At 52.8% G+C, this 24,026-nt stretch overlaps 1 protein-coding gene across 1 annotated transcript; it reads left to right on the forward strand.

Moving 5' to 3' along the window:
- Positions 1–1,500: 1,500 nt before the first annotated feature.
- On the forward strand, positions 1,501–4,785 carry LOC311167747 (UL16-binding protein 1-like; the record flags this gene model as incomplete). Its single annotated transcript, XM_084228796.1, has 4 exons — positions 1,501–1,621; positions 3,347–3,601; positions 3,770–4,042; positions 4,676–4,785. The coding sequence occupies 4 exons, from the start codon at positions 1,501–1,503 to the stop codon at positions 4,783–4,785; spliced, it is 759 nt and encodes a 252-aa protein (XP_084084922.1).
- Between the last annotated feature and the right edge of the window lie 19,241 nt (positions 4,786–24,026).

Here is a 24,026-nt window from a genome sequence, read left to right on the forward strand (position 1 = left end):
GCGGACGCAGCAGGAGCCCCGCAGCCCGCCGGGGCGGGACGGACTGGGCCGGGTCTGCGGAATGAAGCAAACCCCGCAGAAGCGGACACTGGTGCTCGAGCACCCAGCACCCTGGCCCGCCCTGGCCCGCCCCCGCCGCTGAGACGCCGATTTTCAGCCGTGAGATGGGGTGACTCGGCGAGAGGAAGTGGCCGGGGACAGCTTGGGAAACCGCGACGGAGACGCCGGGTTGTGACCTTGGAGCACGGGGGGGTGGGGGTGGGGGTGAGGGGTGGGGGTGGGGGTGGGGGGTAGGGGGAGGGGTGGGGGAGGGGTGGGGGGTTCCCGACACAGGCCGACGACCCGGGACACCCGGCGGGACCCGCGGGACGGGACGCGCCCCGGGAGCCCCGACCCCGCGCGTCCCCGCCGGCCTCTGGGATGCTGAGAGTTTTCCCGCGTCAGCCCCGAACCCCACGGCTCCCGGGGACCCGCAATTAGCGGCGGCGGCGCGCGCCCCCGGGACCCGCGGGGCTGCACTGGGGGGGTCCCCCAGGGAAGGCCGGGCCGTGAGGACACTCGGGGACCCAGCGCGGGGGTGGGGGCGCCCCAGGGGAGGGTGAGGACAGGCGCCCCGCGGGCCCAGGGGGCGGGAGACCCCGCGGGCGGAGACCGCCCTGACCAGCCTTCAGTTTGGGGGCCCCCTGGGAAGCCTTGGGGCGAGCTGCCGATTCGGGGTAACTCGGCAGGATCTGGAAGGGCCGGGGAGTCCACCCTGGCGCCGTCTCCGCGTCTTTCCCCCTGGACGCCCTGGGCGCCGCCTGGGCGCCGGGCTTGGGGATCTGGGGTGCGCGCTGAGGGTCTCGGGGTGCGCGGCCGTGCCCGTGGCTGCGCGAACCTCCTCTGCCCCCCGCCGGCGGGAGCCCGGCGTCCGGCCTGGGGGCGCCCCTTTCCAGGTCTTGTTTCTATTCTTGCCCTCCAGCGCGTCTGCTCCCTTCGTGCTGAGGGACGCGAGCAGGCTGGGGGTGCGCCCGCCGCCCCGCCCCCCAACCGGTCGCGCACGTCCGCGGGGCGCATCTGGGCTCCCTGTGGGTCGCGTGCCGTCGCTGCCTTGGCGGTTGCGTGTCAAGGGCCCCGCCAGCCCACCTGACTTCCCGTCGGTCCCGACCCGCTGCGGGCTGGGGGGAGGGGGAGGCAAAGGGAGTCCCGGGGACTCGGCGCCTTTTTTGGCTTTCATGACCGTCTGCACCGCGTGTCATGGGGAGACAGGGGAGCGCGTTGGCTCCGGCGCGCGCCCTGTCTCTCTCCCTGCCGCTCTCCGGGACTTGGGGCTCCCTCTCGGGGCCCCCTCGCTGCCCGGCCCTGCTCCCCCGCCAGTGGATCCTTCTGGGGTGCCCCCGACGCCGCCCCACCCGGGCGTCTGCGGGTCGCGGGGCCGGCACCTGCTCTGGGGCGCCCCGGCCCGGCCGCTCTGCCTCCCTCGGCGGAGACGCGGGGCGCGGCCCTCCCGGCCGGGGCGTCATGGGGCGCGGGGCCGGCGCCCTGCTCGGGGTGCTATTCCTCCTGCTGTGTCCGGGGGGCTGCGCCGGGAGGTCCCTGGACCCCGCGACCTTGTCGACCCGGGCTGGGGCGCCCCACCTCGGTGAGTACCCGGGGGCGCGCACTCGGGGGGCGGGTAAGAGTGGGGGAGGGGCCGGGAGGGGCTAAAGCCCTGGAGTGGGGGAGAGCACATCCCTGGGGCTGCGGAACCCCGTCTGCGGCCACAGAGGGGGCCCCCGCACGCCCCGTCCCCCTTGTCTTTTGGCGTGAGAATCTCGGCCTCCTCAGGGCCTGGGGCGGGGTGCATGGGGGGGTCCTTCTTTCCCCCGAAAAGGCAACAGCTCAAAAACTGACAGTGGGAGGGGGAGGGGCGGGGAGCGGGACTTGGGAAATTCTGCGGAAAACCGCACCCGCCCCTCAAGAAGGGGGCGCCCAGCCCCGCCCCCAACCGGGGCCTGGTCTGGGCTGGGCTGGTCCCGCAAGCGGGTCCTGCGCCCCCAGCACCCGGCCGCCCCAGCCTCCTCCTGCCAAGGCTCTGCACAGCGAGCGCCCCCCACTCCCTCGGCCGGGCGGGCGCACCTGGGCCTGGACCGCGGCGACTCGGCCCAGCTGAGGCGATGCCGACACATCCACAAACACCCCGGCTGGGGCGCAGGACCCGGGGCTGCGGGGGGCGGGGGGGGGTGCGCTGGGACGGGGTCCAGCTCGGTTTCCTTCAACAGCTGATGTTCCACTTTCCCTCCCTTGAGGGGCAGGAGGCTCCTCCCGACCCGGGGCCTCAAGACAAATCCATCCAGCACCAGGGAGATGCAGCAAGTGGGGCAGGACAAGCTCGGGAAATGGGGGAGAGATGTGTGAATGCCTCCCCAAGAGCCGGGTCATTTGTAATCTAGCACTTTCCCTCCCCCACCCGCCCTGCTGTCCCCCCTCTCCTCCTGCCCCGCCCAGGGATCCCCTCCTTCCTGGGTCTGGGCCTGGTCACCCCCGGCCCCAAGAGGCCACACCTGCTCCCCCCAGGACAGTCCCAGGGAAAGCTCTGGGCCCAGGGTAGGGGTGGGCGGGCAGGAGCAGTTCCCAGACACCCTGTGTGAGGGTGAGGAAGGACACCGCCGCCACCCTTTGGCCCAACCCCAAGTACCATTCCCAGAGGTACAGCCTCCCCTGAGAGGCTCTGTGGGGAAGGGGTGCTGTCTGCAGGTCAGGGGCACTCAGTGTGCGCCCAGCTGCCCCTCCCCTGGCAGAAAGAGGCCCCGGGACACCTGCAAAGGCCCAGGGGCCAGACCTGGCCTCCTCCTGGGGTGCTGGCCTTAGGGGGGTCCTCCTCTCAGCTCCCTCCACAGGCTGCCTGGGGCTTCTGGCTGCAGGGACGCTGCCAGGTTGGGTCCTGGGGTTCTTAGCCACTGCCCCTCCCTCTGTGGGGAGTTTGTGGCCCCTGCACCCTGAGGGAGTCTGCAGGAGGGAGCTGAGCTGGGTGCTCAGCATGTCTGGTGTCGGGTCTGGTCACCTGTTCTGTGGCTTATGAGTTCCCGTGGGCCTGCCCGTGCCCGTGCCAGAGTCACCTCTGCCAGGAGCTCTGGGCCTGCCTGACCTCGCCACAGACACTCGGATGATCCTGAGGCACCAGGACTCTCCATCTTCAGCTCATACCCCTCCCTATGCCCTGTCCCCTTGGCCCAAGGCCTCATCTCTACCAACTCCAGGGGCTGTTTAAAGGCTGTGACCCCTCACCCCTTCAGAGAACCCCCTGTGTCTCAGACGTGGGGGAGGCTGCATGAGGGCCTCTTCTTTCAGTCCTGCCCTCACCTGGGTTTTTCCTTCTCCCCTGCAGACCCTCTCAGGGTTAACATCACCATCACTCCTACGCCCGGACCTGGGCAGCCCTGGTGTGAGGCTGAAGTTGAGGTGCAGGGGGAGCCCTGTTTTTCCTATGACTGCTGGAGCCACAAGGTCACACCCATCTGTGTTTGGGGGAAGAAGGTGGAGGCACTGCTCAGGGAGGAACTGAGAGAAATTCTGAAAGACCTGACGGAAAACTTCAAGAAGAAGCTTCTTGACATTAAACACGAGGATCCCCGAAGCAGCGGTGAGTGTGAGGCCCAGGGAGGGGGACGCGTGTGGGTTGGGGCGCTGTCGTGTGGAAGGAAAAGTCTCCTGTGGCAGCGGCCAGGGAGGACACGGGGGCAGAGCAGGGCAGGGGTCTGGACCAGGCTGTGGGCCCCGGGGGCAGAGACCGAGCCCTCTCCCCGGGCAGCGCCCCTCTCCCTGCAGGCCACGCTGGAGATCCAGGAGGAGGCCGGGGGGCGCCGCCGAGGGTCCTGGCAGCTCGTCTTCAGTGGACGCGTCTCCCTGCGCCTGGACTTGGAGACCAGAGCCTGGACGGCGGGTCGCCCTGGAGACAGGTGGATGCTGGACAAGTGGGGGGAGGACACAGACATGAACGAGTTTCTCTGGGGGACGTCCTGGAGGGCCTGGAGGAAGTGGCTGCAGGAGGTTGCAGCGCACTGGGGGCCGCCGGGGACCACAGGTAACTGTGGGGTGGGGAGGAGGGGTGGGTTTCTCAGGTGAGTGTGCATGTGTGTGTGTGAGAGAGTGTGTATGTGAGTGTGTGTGTGTGAGTGTGCACACATGTGGCGAGTGCCCGCCCCCCGAGTTCTTCTCAGGAGACAGCGGCTGGGACACAGCTGTGCTCGGCCTCCTCCTGTCCCCCGTCCCCTCCTGACACCCCGTCTTCTCTGTAGCACCTCTGTTCCCTCCACGGCCTGTTTGCTGACCCAGACCTGGGGCGTCTTTCTGTGTCCAGACCTTTCTCCCGCTGCGCCCTTCTCAGCCTCTCTGTGCTTCTCCTCCGCCCTGGTCTGTGTCTGGAAAGTCTTCCGTCCCCCTCAGCGCCGGCTCCTGAGAGGCGTCTCTGTCACCTCCTCGGGTCCCTGCGCCTCTGTCCCAGCAGGAGAGACTGGGGGGTGAGCCCCTCGCTCCCCCTGAGCTCGGAGCCCCTGGGGGACGGGACCGGCTCTGTCTGTATGTCCAGGATGTGCTGTAGGGGCTGCCAGAGGGAAGTAAATTTCTGCTTTGGGGGTTCCTGAGGTGGGAGATGCTGAGGGAATTCTTTTCACATATGGGGTCTGGACCAGGGTTTCACTGTGATTTCCCATTTCAGAGCCACCGATCACGACCCCAGGCACATCTGGAGGCACGAGCACCATGCAGGGGCCCTGGGTCATCTCTGGGATCACCCTCGCCTGCGCCATCCTCTTTGGCATCATATAGGCTTTATAACACGGGAGGTACCGTGTGCAGGATGAGGGGCCGGGAGGGGGGCGGGTGTGAGGGGGGCACGGGAGCGGGCCCCTCCCCTCCCTGCCCCTGCTCCTGGGAGAAGGAGAGCAGGTGGGGAGGGTGCGTGTCCCTGGAGCAGGGACTGGGCCGAGCTGGGCCCTGAGAGCTGAGCCCCCTCCTGTAAAGCCCGCGGTGGGGAGGGGCCACCGGGCTCAGGGCCTGTGGGTGTCTGAGGGAGTAGCGGGTCCCTCCTGCCTGGGGCAGATGTCTGCGGGGGCGGGGCCCCTGGAGGGTGGAGGGGGCAGCAGGCACAAGTCCTGGTTGTCCGAGGCTTTGCTGGGGTCACCAAGCAGTGGCATGGGGTCCCTACATGAAGTGTCAAGGGGGAGGAGGCTCCATTCAGGGGCCCAGAGCAGAGGGACTGGGTCCAACCCAGGACAAGGCATGAGGAGACCTCGCAGACAGACTCAACAGTCTGGAGATCTGGCCGCAGCCCCGCAGACAGCAGCTTGGGTGGTGCAGGCAGTAGGAAGGGACAGCAGACATGGTGGGGGAGCAGATCAGAAGAGCCCTAATTCTGAGCAGCCCCAGGGATCCTGGTTCAGCCTCGTGCTAGTGGACAAGGGCATGGGGGCTGTGCTTTTGTGGGTGAATGCTGACAGCTGGGCTGGATGGGACAGAAGGGGTGCGGGACCCTCAGATCCTGTGTGCACCCCCAGTGTGAGGAGAGGCAGAGTCCCAGGGAAGAGCCTCTTAGCCCGCAGCCTCCCAGGCCTGAGGGAGCAGCAGCCAGGCCGCCCTCCCAGGGGCTCCCAGTCTGACCTCAGGAGCAGGCACAGGCAGTTCCCTGAGCCTGGAGTCCTGACCCCCTCAGCCTGGGGCTGGCTCTGCTGTGGGAAGGAGGGAGGAGGCTCCACAGGCTGCAGCCCAGGGAGGGTGGGGCTTGGGGATGGGGTGACTGTGGAGGGGCAGACCCAGGAGAAGGGACCCAGGATTCCCTCAGCCAGTGGCACTAACTGGGGTTTCTTCTCTGATGTAGAGATGCTGTGAGGAGCACGGGAAGGCAGGGATTTCTGGGCACTGCCTCTTCTAGGCCGCCTCTCTCTCTCCAGCTGCTCTTCCTGACCCCCTGGAGCTCAGTTGTTGCAGCAAATTCTGACACCTGCTGAGAGAGGCTGACACAGGGGAGGCCACAGTCAGCACCTTTCTGGTTTGGGAATCACCCAGCGCTGCTTCCTGCCTGCAGAGGCCGCCACTCCTGGCACTGATTGTGGAGTCTCTGCACTTGAACATCTCTGTACTTGAAGGACACTTTTCGAAGCTGAGGTCATTTTCCTCCTTTACCTCTACTGTGAAAATCAGACACATCCCTGCATCTTCTCCTTCCTGTGACAAATGATGTGTCTGGTAAAACCTGGTGTGACCTTCAAACCTTGGGGATCCTTCCTAGGTTGGCAGGGGTGGGGTCTCGGGCACCTCCTCACTTGTCCACGCCATCAGTGACCTTCCTGTGCTGAGGGATCCTGCTGCTCCTCCTGCAGGTGTCTGATTAGGACAGTGATTCAGTGTCTAGAAAGTACAATGGAATCTGGCCCCAAAGTGACCAGGCCCCTATCACTTCAATGTCAGCACGTAGCACAGAGGACAATGTGACCCAGGCACAGTTTACCCCAAGGGCTGCGTGCAGTGTGGGCACAAGGTAACGCAGGCAGGCAGACAGCTGTGTCGCCACCTGCTCTCATCCCTGTGGGCAGGCCTGGCAGGGGGATGCCATGTTGTGGGAGGAGCCCAGCGCCCCTGGACTGGGTGGTGTGAAATGGGTTCACACAGTGATTCAGCTCATAGACCAGCCACGCGAGGGGCTCCTGCTATTTCATCTTCTGCCCAGCGCTGAGGGTTCAGGTATTTTAAATATGTCACATTTCATGGATGCGCAGGGTTAGCTTTAGTATTTAAAATTTGCATTAATTCTTTGGGACATGTTCTACCTAGTAGTGTATTTTCTACCCATGATGCTTCACATTTTCTCCCCAAAATTTGGAAAATTTAAGATGTCCTGGGCCTTCCCGGTGGTGCAACGGTTGAGCGCTGGGTTGTGAAGCTGCCCGCAGCCTCGGCGGCGCCGGTTCAATCCCCAGCTGCTCCCCAGCCACCGGAGGAGGGTCCCGCATGGCGCGCAGACCCCTCCTGCTGCCCGCTGCTCCCCTCAGCAGTGTCCTTCGGTCCTTCTGCCCGCTCTGCTCCCCGCTCTGGCTCTGGTGAATTCTCTCACCCTCCCGCGCTTCTGACTGTACCCAGTGCTTGTATCAATCAATTAATCAATCTTGTATAAATAAATAAATAAATCTTTAAAAAATATTTAAAACGTCCTCATTTATTTGTAGGGGCTCTTTATGAATGAGGAAGCTAGAAAGTGGGTACAGGTAGGTAGTTTGGAAAAGGGGTGCCCCAGCCCCCGCCCAGATGTCCCGAGATCATTTATGAGTCTGAATGAGGAACAACTGATGGGAGTCAGGGGCCCCAACCCCATGAAACATGGAGTGTTGAGAACACCAGCTCGGCAACGCAGAGCTGAGGCCCGGGCCAGAGCTGGCTTCTGGAAGGCAGGCCAGGTAACCTGGGGACTCTGCCCAGGAGACCCGCAGGTCCTTCCTATTTATCAGGAAATTATTTTTTGTAACTTTTATTTATCAATAAATTGCTTTTCTGTAACCTCGGTCTTGACAACTAATTCTCTACTCACTGTAGAGAAGATCCGAGGGTCGCCTCCTAGGGGTCCAAGAACCCACAAAACCTGTATTCAGTATAGAGCTGATAAACGCTGTTGTTCAGTCCTCTGCGATAATTAGAATTTCCTTGGAACCTGGCTGAGGGAGTGTTCTCATGTGGGGGCGCACACCCTCAAGAACCATCTGTGGACACAACACCCCTAACCCCATGACTGAAACCTGCCCCCGCTAGTTCATCACGTGGTCAGTCCAGCCACCCCGTGGGGAGGCCCTAGTGCCTCCTTGTCCTGGCCCTTATGAGGCAGTGAGTGTGGCAGGGAGAGGGGAGAGGAAGATGGGGGGTCTAGACCCCCGAGTCCCACTCTGCCCCAGCAGCTTGAGCCCTTTGCTATTAAGTGAGCAAAATGGGTGAAGCTCTCCTCCCGCACATGTTCACCCCCAGGAAGGACCAGCCCCGCTGCCAACACCCCCTCCTGGCCATGCACTTGTGCGGGTGGAGGAGGCCTGTCCTGGGCGCAGGGCCTGTCTCTACAGGACAGGGACTTGGGGTCACAGCAAACTGAATTAGATATAATGGAGATGAGAAGGTTCTCACTCTTTCACTGGAGTATCCAGCAGGGCCTTTGTGGGTGGTTTAAAGGTGAAACACACACAGTGGGTGGGGAGAGTCAGGCTTGAGTGGGAAGAGCTAGCGGGGTGCAGTGAGCCAGTGAGGGAGGAAACCTCCAGGCCCAGGTGTGGGGCCAAAAACCGAGGTTGAGCCCCTGGAAGGTGAAACCCTGGTTGACTCAACCCATGAGCCTGGGTCTGTGGACACTGACTGGGAGAACAGGAGGAAGGCAGAGGCAGACCTGGCAGGACCAGGGCCAGGGGATGGGCCTTGGGGAGACTGGACATCCCTGGTTCACCATAAGGCCAGCTCCCAGAACCCACACTCATCACCCAGGTGGGGTGGGATCTGCCCAGAGCAAGGCTTCCACCTGCACAAGTGGAGAGAGGCATCTGGAGGGCACCTGTTTCTTCATCTCCCCAGCAGGAGTGTCCACATCTGTGAAATAGTAAACGCTGCTGGAAGGAAAGAGTTAAGCCGTAGGTCTTGCAAGTGACCCTGAGCTGGCCACGCTGAGGTCTCATCCCAGGCCCCTCACTCAGGTGTCCGCCTGCCTCCCTGAGGTCAAGACCAGGGTCCCTGGCAGGTGTGGGCCATGCGCTGCAGTCCAGGCACCTCCTCTGCCCCCCTTGGTCATGTGATAGGTGGAAATAAGGTCAAAGAGCAGCACCCACTCGCCAGGCCAGGGCTTTCCAGACTCTGGAGCTGATGATGCTGCTGTCCTGGCCAGAGTGGCCTCAAAAATATGTGCCTGTCATCCAAAAGTTGTGTTGTCATGGAATAAAATCCTCTAATGTGCTCTTTACACTTTCCCCCAAAGATTTATTTTATTCATGCACACAAGAATGGGGTGTAGGCCGGAGGAGCAGGGCATGGGGTGAGAGATCCGCCAGAGACAGGGTGGGGAGCAGAACAGATGTATTGACTGAAACACACTGCTGAAGGGAGCTGCGGGGAGACAGGAGAGGTCTGTTGTGCCAAGTGGGTCAGCTCCCTGGCCAGGGATCGAACTCGTGCCACAATGGCTGCGGATAGCTTCATAGTGCTGAGAATTAACCCCTTGTGCCACCAGGGAGGACTTATTTACATTTTATACACTAAGTAAAACTGCAGCTGCTGCAGAAATCCACCTTCTTATTTTCTAAAAGTACCACTACTTACTGATTTTTGGAATGAAACAAATATCCAAATTTTCAGCTTTTACTCACCTACTTCAGGTTTCTATTTGTCCTTAATGGTTCATGAGTCCTTTATGAATAGAAGAACAGACAGTTTCCTGCCCACCTGGGTCTATGCAGGCATCACTCTTTCCTTTTTTTCCTTTGTTCAATAAACTTGATGAGTGCAGATGAAAAAGCAAACAAAGAAAGAAAGAAACAGAACATCACACACACCAGTCAGATGTGGAGTCCGCCCTTCCAGGGAGATTTCAAGTGTCCAGTCAAGACGTTTCGTTCCCCTGACGTCCACTCCCTCTGCAGCAGGCACCAGCTCAGCAGCACGACCGGCATCTGTGCTCACGTCTAAGAGGGGCCCACTGGGCTAGCATGGGTACCTAGGGCTAAGGGCACCCCACTGGGCTAGTGCGGGTTCTTTACCCAGATCATGGTGTCTGTCATGACCAGGCCCTGCGGTTGGGGGCAGAAGCTGTTAGAGAGTCAGGCAGAGAAGGCGGCTCACAGGCTGTCATGGCGGGAAGGGGCAGAGCCCCCGTCCCCAGGGTGTCACCACTGTGCAGTCACACCCACAGTGCCTCAGCCTCCACTCCTGTATCTTTTATTCATTAGGAAACTAATGTTTGCTGTGGAGAAAATTGATATGAAACAACACTATGAATAATGGTCCCCTATGGGGCCTACGTAGTGGCACAGCAGTTGAGCGCTGGGCTGTGAGGCTACCCGCGGCCTCTGCAGCGCCAGTTCGATCCCGACTGCTGGGTGAGGGTCCCACATTGCACGCAGACCTCTCCTGCTGCCCGCTGCTCCCCTCAGCAGTGTATTTCATCAGTTGGCCTGTTCTGTTCCCTGCTCTGGTGATTCCTCTCACCCTCCCGCGCTTCTGACTATACCCAGTGCTTGTATAAATAAATAAATAAATCCTTTTTTTCCTTTTTTTTAAAGAGGCATGCATTTTTATTTATTTATTTATTTGTTTGTTTGTTTGCTTTATTTGTTTGTTTGTTTGTTTATGCATGCACTGGGTACAGTCAGAACAGTCAGAAGCACAGGAGGGTGAGGGAATTCACCAGAGCCAGAGCAGGGAGCAGAGCAGGCAGAAGGACCGAAGTACACTGCTGAGGGGAGCAGCGGGCGGCAGGGGAGGTCTGCGCGCCATGTGGGACCCTCCTCTGGTGGCCGGGGAGCAGCCGGGGATTGAACCTGCGCTGCAGAGGCCACGGGGAGCTTCGCAACCCATGCTCAACCGCTGTGCCACTGGGGAGGCCCCTGTTTTTTCCTTTTTTAATTAATATTTTATTTTATATAATTCTTACATCATTTTCATTTTTGCAGAATGTATGCATTATCATTTTGGTTATATTCCCCACACAATTGCACCCCCCCCTTATTTTGACCCTAGTCCTTCCTCTCACCTTCCTCCCCCCAACCCCCATGGTGTGTCTCTGGTTTATAGTTGCTTTTTGATTTTGATTTTTGCTTTGTATTAATTAGTCTTTTTCCTGGTCCCTTATTTAGGTTTTCTAAATTCCTGCTGTGAATGAGACTATCTGGTATTTTTCTTTTCCTTTCTGACTTATTTCGCTGAGCATGATCCCTTCCAGCGCCATCCATGTTGCTGCAAACTGCATGTGTTTATCTTTTTTGATTGCTGAGTAATATTCCATGGTGTATATGGACCACATCTTCTTGATCCAGTCATCTATTTTTGGGCATTTGGGCTGTTTCCAAAGCTTAGCTATTGTAAACAGTGCTGCTATAAACATAGGGGTGCAGGTGCTCTTTGGAATGGATGTTTCTGTGTCCTTTGGGTAAATACCTAGGAGTGGAATTGCTGGATCCTATGGAAGCTCTATGTTCAGTAGGTCAAGAAATCTCCACACAGCTCTCCATAGTGGTTGGACCAGTTTGCACTCCCACCAGCAGTGCAGGAGAATTCCTTTTTCTCCACAACCTCGCCAACATTTGTTGTGGCTAGTTTTTTTAACATGTGCCATTCTCACTGGTGTGAGATGGTATCTCATGGTAGTTTTGATTTGCATTTCCCTGATTACAAGTGACGTTGAACATTTTTTCCTATGCCTGTTGGCCATTTGCATTTCCTCTTTGGAGAAGTTTCCTTTTTGTTCTTCTGCCCATTTTTTGACTGGATTATTTTCTTTGTTTGTGTTGAGTCTCATCAGCTCTTTGTAGATTTTTGTGATCGGTCCTTTATCATTAGTGTTGTGTGCAAAAATGTTCTCCCAGTTGGTGGGGTTTCTCTTTGTTTTGGCTATTGTCTCTTTTGTTGTGCAGAAGCTCTTTAATTTGATGTAGTCCCAGCTGTTGATCTTTGCCTTCACTATCACTGCTTTGGGTGATGTGTCTGTAAAGATGTCTTTGAGGTGCATGTCATGTAGTGTTTTGCCTATATTTTCTTCTTTGTATTTTATGGTTTCAGGTCTTATGTCTAGTTCTTTAATCCATTTTGGGTTGGTTTTTGTGCATGGTGTAAGGTAGTAGTCAAGCTTCATTCTTTAGCATGCAGCGGCCAGTTTTCCCCACACCATTTATTGAACAAACTTTCTTTGCTCCAGTGCATATCTTTGCTCCTTTGTCAAATATTAGTTGACCATAAATCCGTGGGTTTATTTCTGGATTTTCTATTCGGTTCCATTGGTCCATATGTCTGTTCTTGTTCCAAGACCATGCAGTTTTGATGATTATGGCTTTGTAGTATAGTTTGAAGTCTGGGAATGTGATGCCTCCATTCCCTTCTTTTTTCAGATCCTTGGCTATTCGGGGTTTTTGGTGCTTTCATATGAACTTCATCAATAATTGTTCTATTTCTTTGAAGAATATCATTGAAATTTTGATTGGAATAGCATTGAATCTGTAAATTGCTTTTGGTAGGATGGCCATTTTAATAATGTTAATTCTTCCAATCCACAAGCAAGGGATGTCTTTCCATTTCTTTGTGTCTTCTTCTATTTCTTTTAACAGTGTTTTATAGTTTTCTTTGTATAGGTCCTTTACCTCTTTTGTTAGGTTCATTCCCAAATATTTGATTTTTTTTTGTTTCAGTAATAAAAGTGACGGTTTTTATGATTTCTTCTTCTTCAGATTTATTGTTTGTGTGTAGGAAGGCTACTTATTTTTGTGTGTTGACTTTGTAGCCTGCCACTTTACTAAACTGATTAGTTGAATTAGTTTTTTTCTGTGGAGTTTTTGGGGTTCTCTATGTATATTATCATATCATCTGCAAATAGTGATAGTTTAGCTTCTTCCTTCCCGATTTGGATTCCTTGTTTGTCTTTCTCTTGCCTTACTGTTCTGCTAGGACTTGCAGTATTGTATTGAAAAGCAGTGGTGAGATTGGACATCCTTGTCTTGTTCCAGATCTTAATGGAAATGCTTTCAGCTTCTTGCCATTGAGAATGATACTGGCTGTTGGCTTGTCATAGATGGCCTTTATGATGTTGAGGTATGTTCCTTGTATCCCAAGAATTTCAAGGGCTTTTATCATGAATGCGTGTTGCACTTTGTCAAAAGCTTTCTCAGCATCTATTGATATTATCATATGGTTTTTAAGTTTCTTTTTGTTGATGTGTTGGATAACGTTGATTGATTTTCGAATGTTGAACCATCCTTGTGTTCCTGGAATAAATCCTACTTGGTCGTGGTGAATTATCTTATGGATACATTGTTGGATTCTGATAGCTAAAATTTTGAGGATTTTTGCATCTGTGTTCATTAGAGAGATTGGCCTGTAGTTTTCTTTTTTTGTTTCGTCCTTGTTCGGTTTTGGTATTAGTGTAATGTTGGCTTCATAGAACGTGTTTGGTATTATCCCTTCCTTCTCAATTTTTTGGAAGAGTTTGTGGAGGATAGGCACTAATTCATTTCTGAATGTTTGGTAGAATTCATTTGGAAATCCATCAGGTCCTGGGCTTTTGTTTTTGGGGAGGTTTTTGATTACCATTTCAATTTCGCTAATTATAATTGGTCTGTTTAGGTGTTCTATTTCTTCTTTATCTAGCTTTGGGTGATTGTAGAGTTGTAGGAATTTGTCCATCTCCTCTAGATTGTTGACCTTGTTTGCATGTAACTGTTCATAGTAGTTTCTGATTATTCTTTTGATTTCTGCTGTGTCTGTTGTGATTTTTCCTCTTTCATTTGTCATCCTATTTATTTGCGCTTTCTCCCGTTTTTCCTTTGTGAGCCTGGCTAGGGGTTTGTCTATTTTATTTATTTTTTTAAAGAACCAGCTTTTGGTTTCATTGATCTTTTGGATTTTTTTTTTTTTAGTTTTGATTCATTTATTTCTGCTTTGATTTTTATTATTTCTTTTCTTCTGCTGGTTTTGAGATTTTTGGTTGTTCTTTTTCTAGTTCTTTCAGCTTTGAGATTAGGTTGTTTTTTTGAGATCTTTCTTGTTTCTTGATGTGAGCCTCTATTGCTATATATTTCCCTCTTATTACTGAATTTGCTGCATCCCATATGTTTAGGAAATTGGTGTCCTCCTTGTCATTCAACTCAAAGTATTTTTTAATTTCTTCTTTGATCTCCTCATTGGTCCAGTGGTCTTCCAGTAGTGTGGGTTTCAATCTCCATGAGGTGGGAGAGTTCCTTGCCTTCTTTTCTTGGTTTATTTCTAGTTTGATGCCTTCATGGTCAGAGAAGATGGTTGGTATGATTTCAGTCTTGGTGTATCTGTTGATGCTTATCTTATGTCCCAGTATGTGATTGATCCTGGAGAATGATCCTTGTGCACTTGAAAAAAATGTGTACTCAGGGCCTCCCCGGTGGCACAGCGGTTGAGCGCTGGGTTGCGAAGCTGCCTGCGGCCTCTGTGGCACCGGTTTGATCCCCGGCTGCTCCCTGGCCACCGGAGGAGGGTCCCACTTGGTGCGCAGACCTCTGCTGCTTCCCGCTGCTCCCCTCAGCAGTGTGCTTCGGTCCTTCTGCCTGCTCTGCTCCCCGCTCTGGCTCTGGTGAATTCTCTCACCCTCCTGCGCTTCTGACTGTGCCCAGTGCATGTATAAACAAAATAAATAAAAACATATCTCTATAAAAAAAATTATAAAAAAAAATGTGTACTCAGATTTTTTTGGGTTTAGTGTTCTATAGATGTCTGTTAAGCCCATGAATGCTAGATCCTTATTTAGCGCTTTAGTGTCCTTACTTATTTTTTGTCTCGTTGATCTATCCATTGTTGATAGTGGTGTGTTGAAGTCTCCTACTACATATGTGTTTTCTCTGATGTCTGTTTTCAGAGATGACAATAGTTGTCTGATATATTTTGGTGCTCCTTCGTTTGGTGAGTATATGTTAATGAGTGTTATTTCTTCTTGAAGTATTGTCCCCTTGATCATAATGTAGTGACCATTGGGGTCTCTTTTTACCTTTTTGAGTTTGAAATCTGTTTTATCTGATATAAATATTGCTGTTCCAGCCTTCTTTTTTGGCCTATTTACTTGTAGGATTGTTTTTCATCCTTTAACTTTGAGTCTGTTTTTATCTTTTGTAGTTAAATGTGTTTCCTGACGACAGCAAAAGGTTGGGTTTTGTTTCTTAATCCAGCCTGTGTGACTCTGTGTCTTTTCATTGAAGAGTTTGATCCATTTACATTTAGAGTTAATATTGATATGTTAGCATCTGTATTTGCCATTGTGTTTATCTTACCTCTGATTTTATTTATTTATTCCTTTACTAACTTTTTTTTTTTTTTGCCTTCTTTCATTGTTATTCATCCCACTGTTGGTTCTGGCTTTAGGACTCCTTGGAGCATTTTTTGGAGTGGGGGTTTAGTCATAATGAAATTCCAGAGTTTCTGTTTGTCTGGGAATATTCTTATTCTTTCTTCATAGAGGAAGGAAAGCTTTGCGGCATAGAATAATCTTGGTTGGCATCTGTTTTCTTGGAGTCTGTTGACCATGTCCCTCCACTCTCTCCTTGCCTGTAGTCTTTCTTTGGAGAAGTGTGATGTCAGTCTCATTGGTTTTCCTTTGAATGTTATCTGTTTCTTCCCTCTTGTCAGCTTCAATATTTTTTCCTTGTCTTGGATTCTTGGGAGCTTTACTATTATGTGTCTTACTGTATTTTTCCTGTACTGGAAGTTTGGTGTTCTTCTTGCTTCTTGTATGTCTGTTTTCATCTCCTTCGTGTTTGGGAAGTTCTCTTCAATTATTTCCTTGAATATTTTCTCTGTTCCTACATCTCTCTCCTCTCCTTCTGGGATTCCTATAACTCTTTTATTTCCTTTCCTCATGGAGTCAGATAATTCCTGAAGTCTTTCTTCAGTCTTTTTCCTTCGTACTTCTCTTTCCTTTTCTGGTTTGGTTCTTTTTATTTCTGTGTCTTCAAGAATACTTATTCTTTCTTCCATTTCATCTATTGTGCTTTCACTGCTTTTGCCAGAGTTCTTTAGCTCCTCCAATTCGATCTCCTGCATTTTTTCACTTCCCTCTTTAGGGACTCAATTTTATTCTTCTGATCATTGATTATTTTCCCCATATTGTTTTTGACTTCCTTCAGTTTTTTAATCATGGCCATTTTAAATTCTCTTTCTGGAAGGCTCAGAAGTTCTTCCAAGTCACTGTCGTTGCAATCTGGTGGGTGGTTTTCTTTTGGTGGTGTGTCTTTTTCCTGAGGAGTTGCTAGGTTGTATGTAGTTTTTCTTCTCCCTGCTGCCTGTTTCCTAATTTGCCCTATGCGTTGGGACACTGTGTCACTGGTACTGGCAGGCATCTTTTTGGTGTGCTCTTTCTGGGATTTCAGAAACTGGTGGTCCAAACGAGTCAAATACTGTTATGCCAGAAGTCCAGTGAGGCAGTGGTACTTTAAGTATGTTGATGGTCACTGTCACCGAATATCTCCTCCTTCTGTGTTTGTTCAAATCCAAAGATGTGTCTTGAAGTCCCATAGACTTCCCTGAAGGTGGGGCGGCTGGATTACATTCTGGGCTCCAAATCACTGGATCCCCCTCTGGGCTCCACTCCCTGCCAGGGGGGACCAGGCTTGTGGGGAACTTCAGCTCACCTCTGGCTCCATGGGGAGCTTTCTCCCAGTTTCAAGAAGTCTTTATTGAAGGAAGGTCCCTGTTCTAAAATGGCGAGTCAGAGACGCACTTTCCTGCAAGCGCTTTCAGCCCCAGCCTTGGACGCCGGCTCTCCCTCTGGGCTCGGACTGCTGGCCAGAAGGGGCCTGACATGGGGGTACTTCCCAGCTCACCTCTAGCTCCATGGGGAGCCTTCTGTCAGTTTCAAGCAGTCTTTATTGAAGGAAGGTCCCTCTTCTAAAATGGCAAGTCGGAGATGCACTTTCCTGCGCGCGGTCTTAAATAAATAAATCTTAATAATGGTCCCCTATGAAGCACTGACATGGAGGGAAGCCAAGACTGCTAATCTTCTTTTATGTTCTTTCTAGAATGATGTATGTGCAATGTGTATCATCTTGCCGTATCATAAATACCCAGCAATCAACATCTTTTGTACCTTTCATAAGGGCTGATCGGAGGGCTGCCTGCAGGACAGTGGGATAGTGAATCAGAGCTAAACCCAACATTTGCAAACTAGGAAACTCCACCTGCCTGCAGGGGCAGCAGACACCGACTAGACCTCCTCACCAGGCAACCCTCAGACAGCAATTGAACCCTCGGTTCCTCTCAACACATTGGTTTCCTGAAGGCTTGGTTGCATTAGGATAGAATCTACTAGAAAACTTGTTGATAGATGACAGTGACTGCTACTCACCCAGATGGAATTCAGACCAGTGCACTTGGACCAGCAAACTGAGGCCTCAGCAGGAAGGAATCTGAAGCCAGAGTGGAGGTGAGGAAGGTGGGCGCAGGAAGGGATGGAGGCAGCGGAAGGGAAAGGCTTGTGGCTCAGAAGGAAGAAGAATGAAGATGCTTCAGGGATTTGCAGGTGGGGGAAGCGACCTCTAGGATTCTGGGTCCAGCCGGGAAGGCTGACGGAGCCCGAAGCTCGGTTCTCACTGGCCCTGGAGGTGGCTGCCCAAGGCGGAAACCCAGTTGATCTTCCTGCTTCCTCCTCTGCTGCCACAGACCCAAAATGTGGCCCGTCCAGTGTGTGATAGTGGGTGCAGGAAATGTGACAGGATGTGAGACCTCATGTCTGGGCCACGGTCTAAACTCCAGTCCCTGGGGGACCCTGGGGCAGATGGATCCTTTGGGAGGGCTGGGGAAAGCTTGAGATGTTCAGGAACCTCCAGCCTCCTCAGTCCTGACTAGAGGCATGGAAGGGGTTGGGGGGTTTCCCACGTGAGCTGCAGACAGGAAAGGAGAGAAAAGAAAAAGCAGGACATGAAGTGGGGAGAGGGGCTGAGAAAAGCAGGGGGAGGGACATGGGGCACTCTGGGCTCTCCTGTGGTCCTGGAACAGCAGGGCTTCCTCATCTTCATCCTGACAGCCTGAAACATTCTTCAACCACCTCACACCTCACCCTCTTGCCCGAGCACACAGCCGGCAAAAGCCCTCACAGGTCCCCAGACCTGAGGTCAGAACAGAAGTGCGTCTCCCTCAGCCTTGCCCTGGGGATGAGAGTCGGGGTGGGACCCCACTCCTACCTGTGGTCCCAGACACAGCATCACCTGCCAGGAGAAGGCCTGATGTAACAGGCGTACATTACACAAGAGTGTGCGCGATTAGACTGGGCAAGAATAGGGACTATTCACACCTGCAGGCCATTTGCTCTCTACCTGCAGCACCTCCACCTCTGTGGTGCAGAGCTGCTGAACACACGTGTAAAGGAGCAGGGAGTAGAGTGGCCTCCTGTTTTGCTGTCCCCAGATGGAGGGTAGAGAAGAGTCCACATGGGGGGGCCCATGCCCAGTGATCATCTCAGGGCTCCCATGTGAGCCGATGGGCAGGACTCACGTGGGTGTGGGTGCAGCCCTGGGTGCAGAGCTCCCGCAGTGGAGCCCTTCGTCATGTTCACGAGGGGCCCCACACGAAGCCACAGGATGAGTGGAGGGCAGTGGAGGGGCAGCAACACCAGGGTGGAAGGTTCTGGGCCACTGGCTCTGGCAACTGATCTGCCTGCCGTGTCCTTCTTGTGCCAGTGCCAGGACCCCTCCTCTGCTGATCTGATGACTCTAGGGGGCTGCCGAGCCCTGGTCTCCAGGGGCAGCTCTGGGCCCAAGGCCATTGTGACTCTGTGCCAGAGCCGAGTTTCGCAGGCGCCAGGGCCACATCTGAGGCCTCCTTGAAGTCCGTGGCTTTCCCGCAGAGGGGTGTGACTTTGCATCTGGCCACCAGGTCTGAGCTGAGGTGCCCCAGCCAGGAAGTCCATGAACTCCCCAGGCGTGTGTCCTACCACGGTTCTCCACAGCTTCTGGGAGGTCAAGTGCCACCAGGAGCTGCTGGCCACACGCTGTCACTCCTGTGGGGCCCACACCTGTTCTCAGAGGCAGCAGTGGCTGGGCGGGTCTGACCCACACCTGTGGGCTGCCAAGCCTGGTACCTGCACTTAGCTGAGTTAACCAGACTTTACCAGACACTGGTAGAGACTCCACAGACACTCCATGAGACAGTTGAGGGGCCTTACTGCGCCCTTTAGAAGATGCCTGGCTGGTCTGCTTCACAGTGACCTTGTCTTGGAGGGGAAGTTACCCATTTGGATTCACCCACAGAAGAGCACTAGGGCCGGGGGACGCCGGGAGAATTGGCCCTTTGAGGGTGTAAAGGAGCAACAGCAGGACTTTCCCCGGGTTGTCTCCGGAGATGCTTAGAGGTTTCCTTGCACAGGAAGCCATCTGCGCGTTTCATCTGCCTAGAGACAGCATAACTGACTGCGCTGCTGGAGCTGCCCGCACCACGTGACGTCGCCACAGCAGGCGGGAGAGGCAGGAACCGTCCTGCTGCCAATCAAATGGTTTCAGATCTGCTTTTGCAAAGTGTTTCTGGTGAGGGTGAGGCCCCTCCTCCCAACAAACAGTAAGCAAGAAGCAAAGGCTGCCTTAGCGAGCTCAGTTCTGCGTCCTGCAATCATGGATGAAAGTGGTCGCTGGAGGGGATGAGGATTTATCGGGGAGGAAAAGCACCTGGGCATAAAGTGAAAAGCGAATTATAAGCATTTTTCTTTTTTTTTAATAAACATTTTTCATGGCAATTCTATTTTGTTAGCAGGCAGGGGCTGAGCATTTAATGACACCTGTGTTAAGTAACCAGATCATAATTTTATTTCCACGTTTTTGTGCGTAAGGTGTTTTCTCTGATTTCTTTCTCCCGCACCATTGAATGATTTTTAAAAAGGCTGTTGTCAGGGAATGCCGTCCATTTGAGCACCATCAGAATATTTCTTGTCTCAGAACAGACACACAGACCAATGGAATCGAATAGAAAATCCAGAAATAAACCCACAGATTTATGGTCAACTAATCTTTGACAAAGGAGTAAAGACTATGCATTGGAGCAAAGAAAGTTTGTTCAATAAATGGTGCTGGGAAAACTGGGTCGCTACATGCAAAAGAATGAAGCTTGACCACTACCTCACACCATACACAAAAACCAACTCAAAATGGATTAAAGAACTAGACATAAAACCTGAAACCATAAAATACATAGAAGGAAATATAGGCGAAACACTACGGGACATGCACATCAAAGACATCTTTACAGAGGGCCTCCCCGGTGGCGCAGTGGTTGAGCGCTGGGTTGCGAAGCTGCCAGCGACCTCTGCGGTGCCGGTTCGATCCCCGGCTGCTCCCCGGCCACCTGAGGAGGGTCCCACATGGCGCGCAGACCTCTCCTGCCGCCCGCTGCTCCCCTCAGCAGTGTACTTCGGTCCTTCTGCCTGCTCTGCTCCCCGCTCTGGCTCTGGTGAATTCTCTCACCCTCCCGCGCTTCTGACTGTACCCAGTGCATGTATAAACAAAACAAACAAACAAACAAATAAATAAATAAAAAACATGCCTCTATTAAAAAAAAAAAAAAGACATCTTTACAGACACATCACCCAAAGCAGTGATAGTGAAGGCAAAGATAAACAGCTGGGACTACATCAAATTAAAGAGCTTCTGCACAGCAAAAGAGACAATAACAAAAACAAAGAGAAACCTCACCAACTGGGAGAACATTTTTGCACACAACACTAATGATAAAGGACTGATCACAAAAATCTGCAAAGAGCTGATGAGACTCAACAACAACAAAGAAAATAATCCAGTCAAAAAATGGGCAGACGAGCTAAAAAGAAACTTCTCTGAAGAGGAAGTTCAGAGGCATAGGAAAAAATGCTCACCATCACTCGTAATCAGGGAAATGCAAATCAAAACTACCATGAGATACCATCTTACACCAGTGAGAATGGCACATATTAAAAAAACTAGCAACAACAAATGTTGACGAGGTTGTGGAGAAAAAGGAACTCTCCTGCACTATTGGTGGGAGTGCAACCTGGTCCAGCCACTATGGAGAGCTGTGTGGAGATTTCTGGACCTACTAAACATAGAGCTTCCATAGGATCCAGCAATTCCACTCCTAGGTATTTACCCAAAGGACACAGAAACATCAATTCCAAAGAACACCTGCACCCCTATGTTTATAGCAGCACTGTTTACAATAGCTAAGCTTTGGAATCAACCCAAATGCCCAAAAATAGATGCCTGGATCAAGAAGGTGTGGTCCATATACACCATGGAATATTACTCAGCAATCAAAAAAGATAAACACATGCAATTTGCAGCAACATGGATGGCGCTGGAAGGGATCAAGCTCAGCGAAATAAGCCAGAAAGAAAAAGAAAAATACCAGATGGTCTCACTCATAGCAGGAGTCTAGAAAACTTAAATAAGGGACCAGGAAAATGAATAACTATAGGAAAGTGAAAATCAAAATCAACAAACAACTATGAACCAGAGACACTTTATGAGGGGAGGGGGGCGGTGGGGAGGGATTGGGGTCAAAATAAAGGGGTTGCAATTGTTTGGGGAATATAAAAATAAAAAAAATTAAAATAAAAAAAAAAGTTTAAACCAACAAGGAAAACTAGAATAATGTGGATTGTTTTTCAAGGAATAATGGGGAGTTCTAATATGGCCCAAATTCCAGGAGACTAGTGCTGAGAAACTCTTTGTCCAAGTGTAAGCAAGTATTGCACAGAAAACATGGTTTGTTTTAAGGATGCCATCTAATCCTATTCATTCCTTAATTAGTAAAAAAAAAAATGAGAGAGAAAGACTGAAATACTTGCTTTATAACCGCTTGTTCTTTTGAAACCCTCCTGCGAAGGGAGAGTTCTTTGTGTGTCTAAGGATCAGAACATGATCTTTACCCTTAGCTATCGGTGGCCAGTATTGTGACTCCAAATGGGGAAATTGGTGCCGAGTGCAGTAGTGTCAAGCTTATTCTAATTGTGCACACGGAGACTATGAGCAGATTATCATCTGCAAGAATAATGAAACATAGAGCACTGCCATACCTGAACAGAACTAAATAATTTGGTGTTAGTAATCTGTGGCAAGCTGCCCCTCCCTCACCCAAATGGTGGGAATCATGTAATGAAAAGGACCTGTTTGGGGTTTGGTTAATACTGGGGTGGGTCTTGGGTATTGAGTCATGAAGAAGCTTTAATGCCTTATCTTGATAGACTTCTGGGGAAAAGAAAATTACTGAGTTAATCACTTTAATTCCCAGATGATATACACATGTGTCCATCATGTTTTTATTTATTTATTTTTAAGATTTATTTATTTATTTATTTATTTATTTATTTATTTATTTATACAAGCACTGGGTACAGTCAGAAGCACGGGAGGGTGAGAGAATTCACCAGAGCCAGAGCGGGGAGCAGAGCAGGCAGACTGACGAAATACACTGCTGAGGGGAGCAGCAGGGAGGCGAGAGGTCTGCTGGGCCCTGTGGGTAGCTCCCTGGCTGGGGATGGAACTCGTGCTGCGGTGGCCGCCAATAGCTTCACAGCGCTGAGATTTATCCCCTTGCGCCACCACACCAGGGAGGTTCTTGCAGACACTCTGTTGAGGCTTTTTTCTCAGCATTTCAGAATTTGGGAGGAAAGAAAGGCCTCTCTTCTGTTCTCTGCTCTGCCATGAGTCCCCCCGAGGGAGGGCGCAGGAGCTACTGAGACGTGTCAGTGGTGAAAGACAGGGAGAAAAACTGGATGTTTCTCTTTGGTGGGAGAGGAGGCTGAGGGCTCTGTGGGGCGAGGAGCTGAGCTGAGAGACCCTGGACAGCTGAGCTGTGGAGAAGGTGGAGGCGGCGGGGAACAGGCGCTCGGGCAGGAGGAGACTCACGCAGGAGGCGCAGACGCTGCTCGTGAGTTCAGATGTGTTGGGTTAAATAAGATCCTGAAAACCTTGATTCCACTTGTGTCTTTTTGCTTTTGAAAATACGGTTCCCGGGAAAAGGAAGCGACAACCGTGGCTCCCACGGCTCGCATCCCCGGCCTCTCTGGGCTCAGTCCAGACCCTCTGCGCGCTGCTTTCTCCTGGCTGCTTCTGCGGTTCTCGCGCTTCTTGTCTGATCTCCTCACAGCCTGGGGCATCTTTGCTGGGCAGTGCATTAAAACATTGCTATGAAAGAACTACAAGCCTGAATTTATGTTTCCTCCCTCCGGAAATGATGTGCAATTGTTACACCAGACACTGGGTCGCTCTAAACCACAAATCACGTTCCAGTTAGGAACTGAGATGTGTCGGGTCATGCAGAGACTGTGAGGCTGGATTCCGGGGACGGGTTCCCCTGCGGTTCCCCTTTATCCCTGGGGTCCAGTCCTCTGGATTCCTTTACAAGCAGGGGTTTTATCAGGGCCCCACCCTGGCTGACCCTGGGCCTCAACATTGGCGTGCTTCCCCTGCGAAGCTGGTTCAAGCTGCGTGAGCCACCAACAGAGCTGCCCCTTGTGTGATCAAAGAGCACAGGCTGCACCCCCAGGGGACCACTGCCCCTGAGGACGGCCCCGCACAAGGAGAGAAAGCTTCTGTGATCAGGGAGCCCCACATCCGAGGCCACAAGACCCACCAGCCCCAGAGTCTGAGTGGGCCGGGGCAGAGGCTGCCTGTGCCAAGTCTCTGTGCTGCCCTTGAGGGTGAATGAAGATGCTCAGGCCTTTGTGCCATTGGCCTCTGTGGGTATCACCCACGGCCTTGAGTGCAGGAGGCGCCTGGGAGCATGGGCTTGGGGCACGTGTGCCTGACGGTGGACACCTGGAGTAAGGGGTGGGCGTGCGGAAGGGGGCACACCTGGGCCTGGAGGTGGAGCCTGGAAGGGCAGCGTCACGGAGGCGGTGTGCGGTGGGAACGGCTGCGAGAGGAGAAGACCACGAGAGACGCCAGAGCAGGCCCAGACAGAAGGAAGATTCGCCAGGGCCAGCCTTCCGCCCCCACTCCCTGACCGACCCCCAAATCCCCATGCCTGCCCTGCCCCTGGCTGCCTCCTTACAAGTGCTATGGGAAGGTCATAAAAACCCACTGAGGGCTCCAGGAGTCTCCTTTGCCCATCTGGCCAGATCCATCGAGAACCTGCCCTGTGCTTGCTGGCGCTACACAGCCCTCCACGCCAGCGCCCAGAGCCTGGATCCTGCTTGTGCTGCGTCGGGAAGGCCACGTGTCTCCAAGACAGGAGCAGCAGAAGCCGGGCCTCTGCTCCCATTGGATGGACAGAATCCTCCAAATCCCTTCCAGGCCTCCGGCTGCGCAGGAGCCAGGAATGCAGCTTTGGGTTTTCGAGTCCCGTGACAGAGGTAGGTACCTTAGAAT

This window comes from Talpa europaea (genome assembly GCF_964194135.1).
Source record: "Talpa europaea genome assembly, chromosome: 2".
Lineage (NCBI taxonomy): Eukaryota > Metazoa > Chordata > Mammalia > Eulipotyphla > Talpidae > Talpa > Talpa europaea.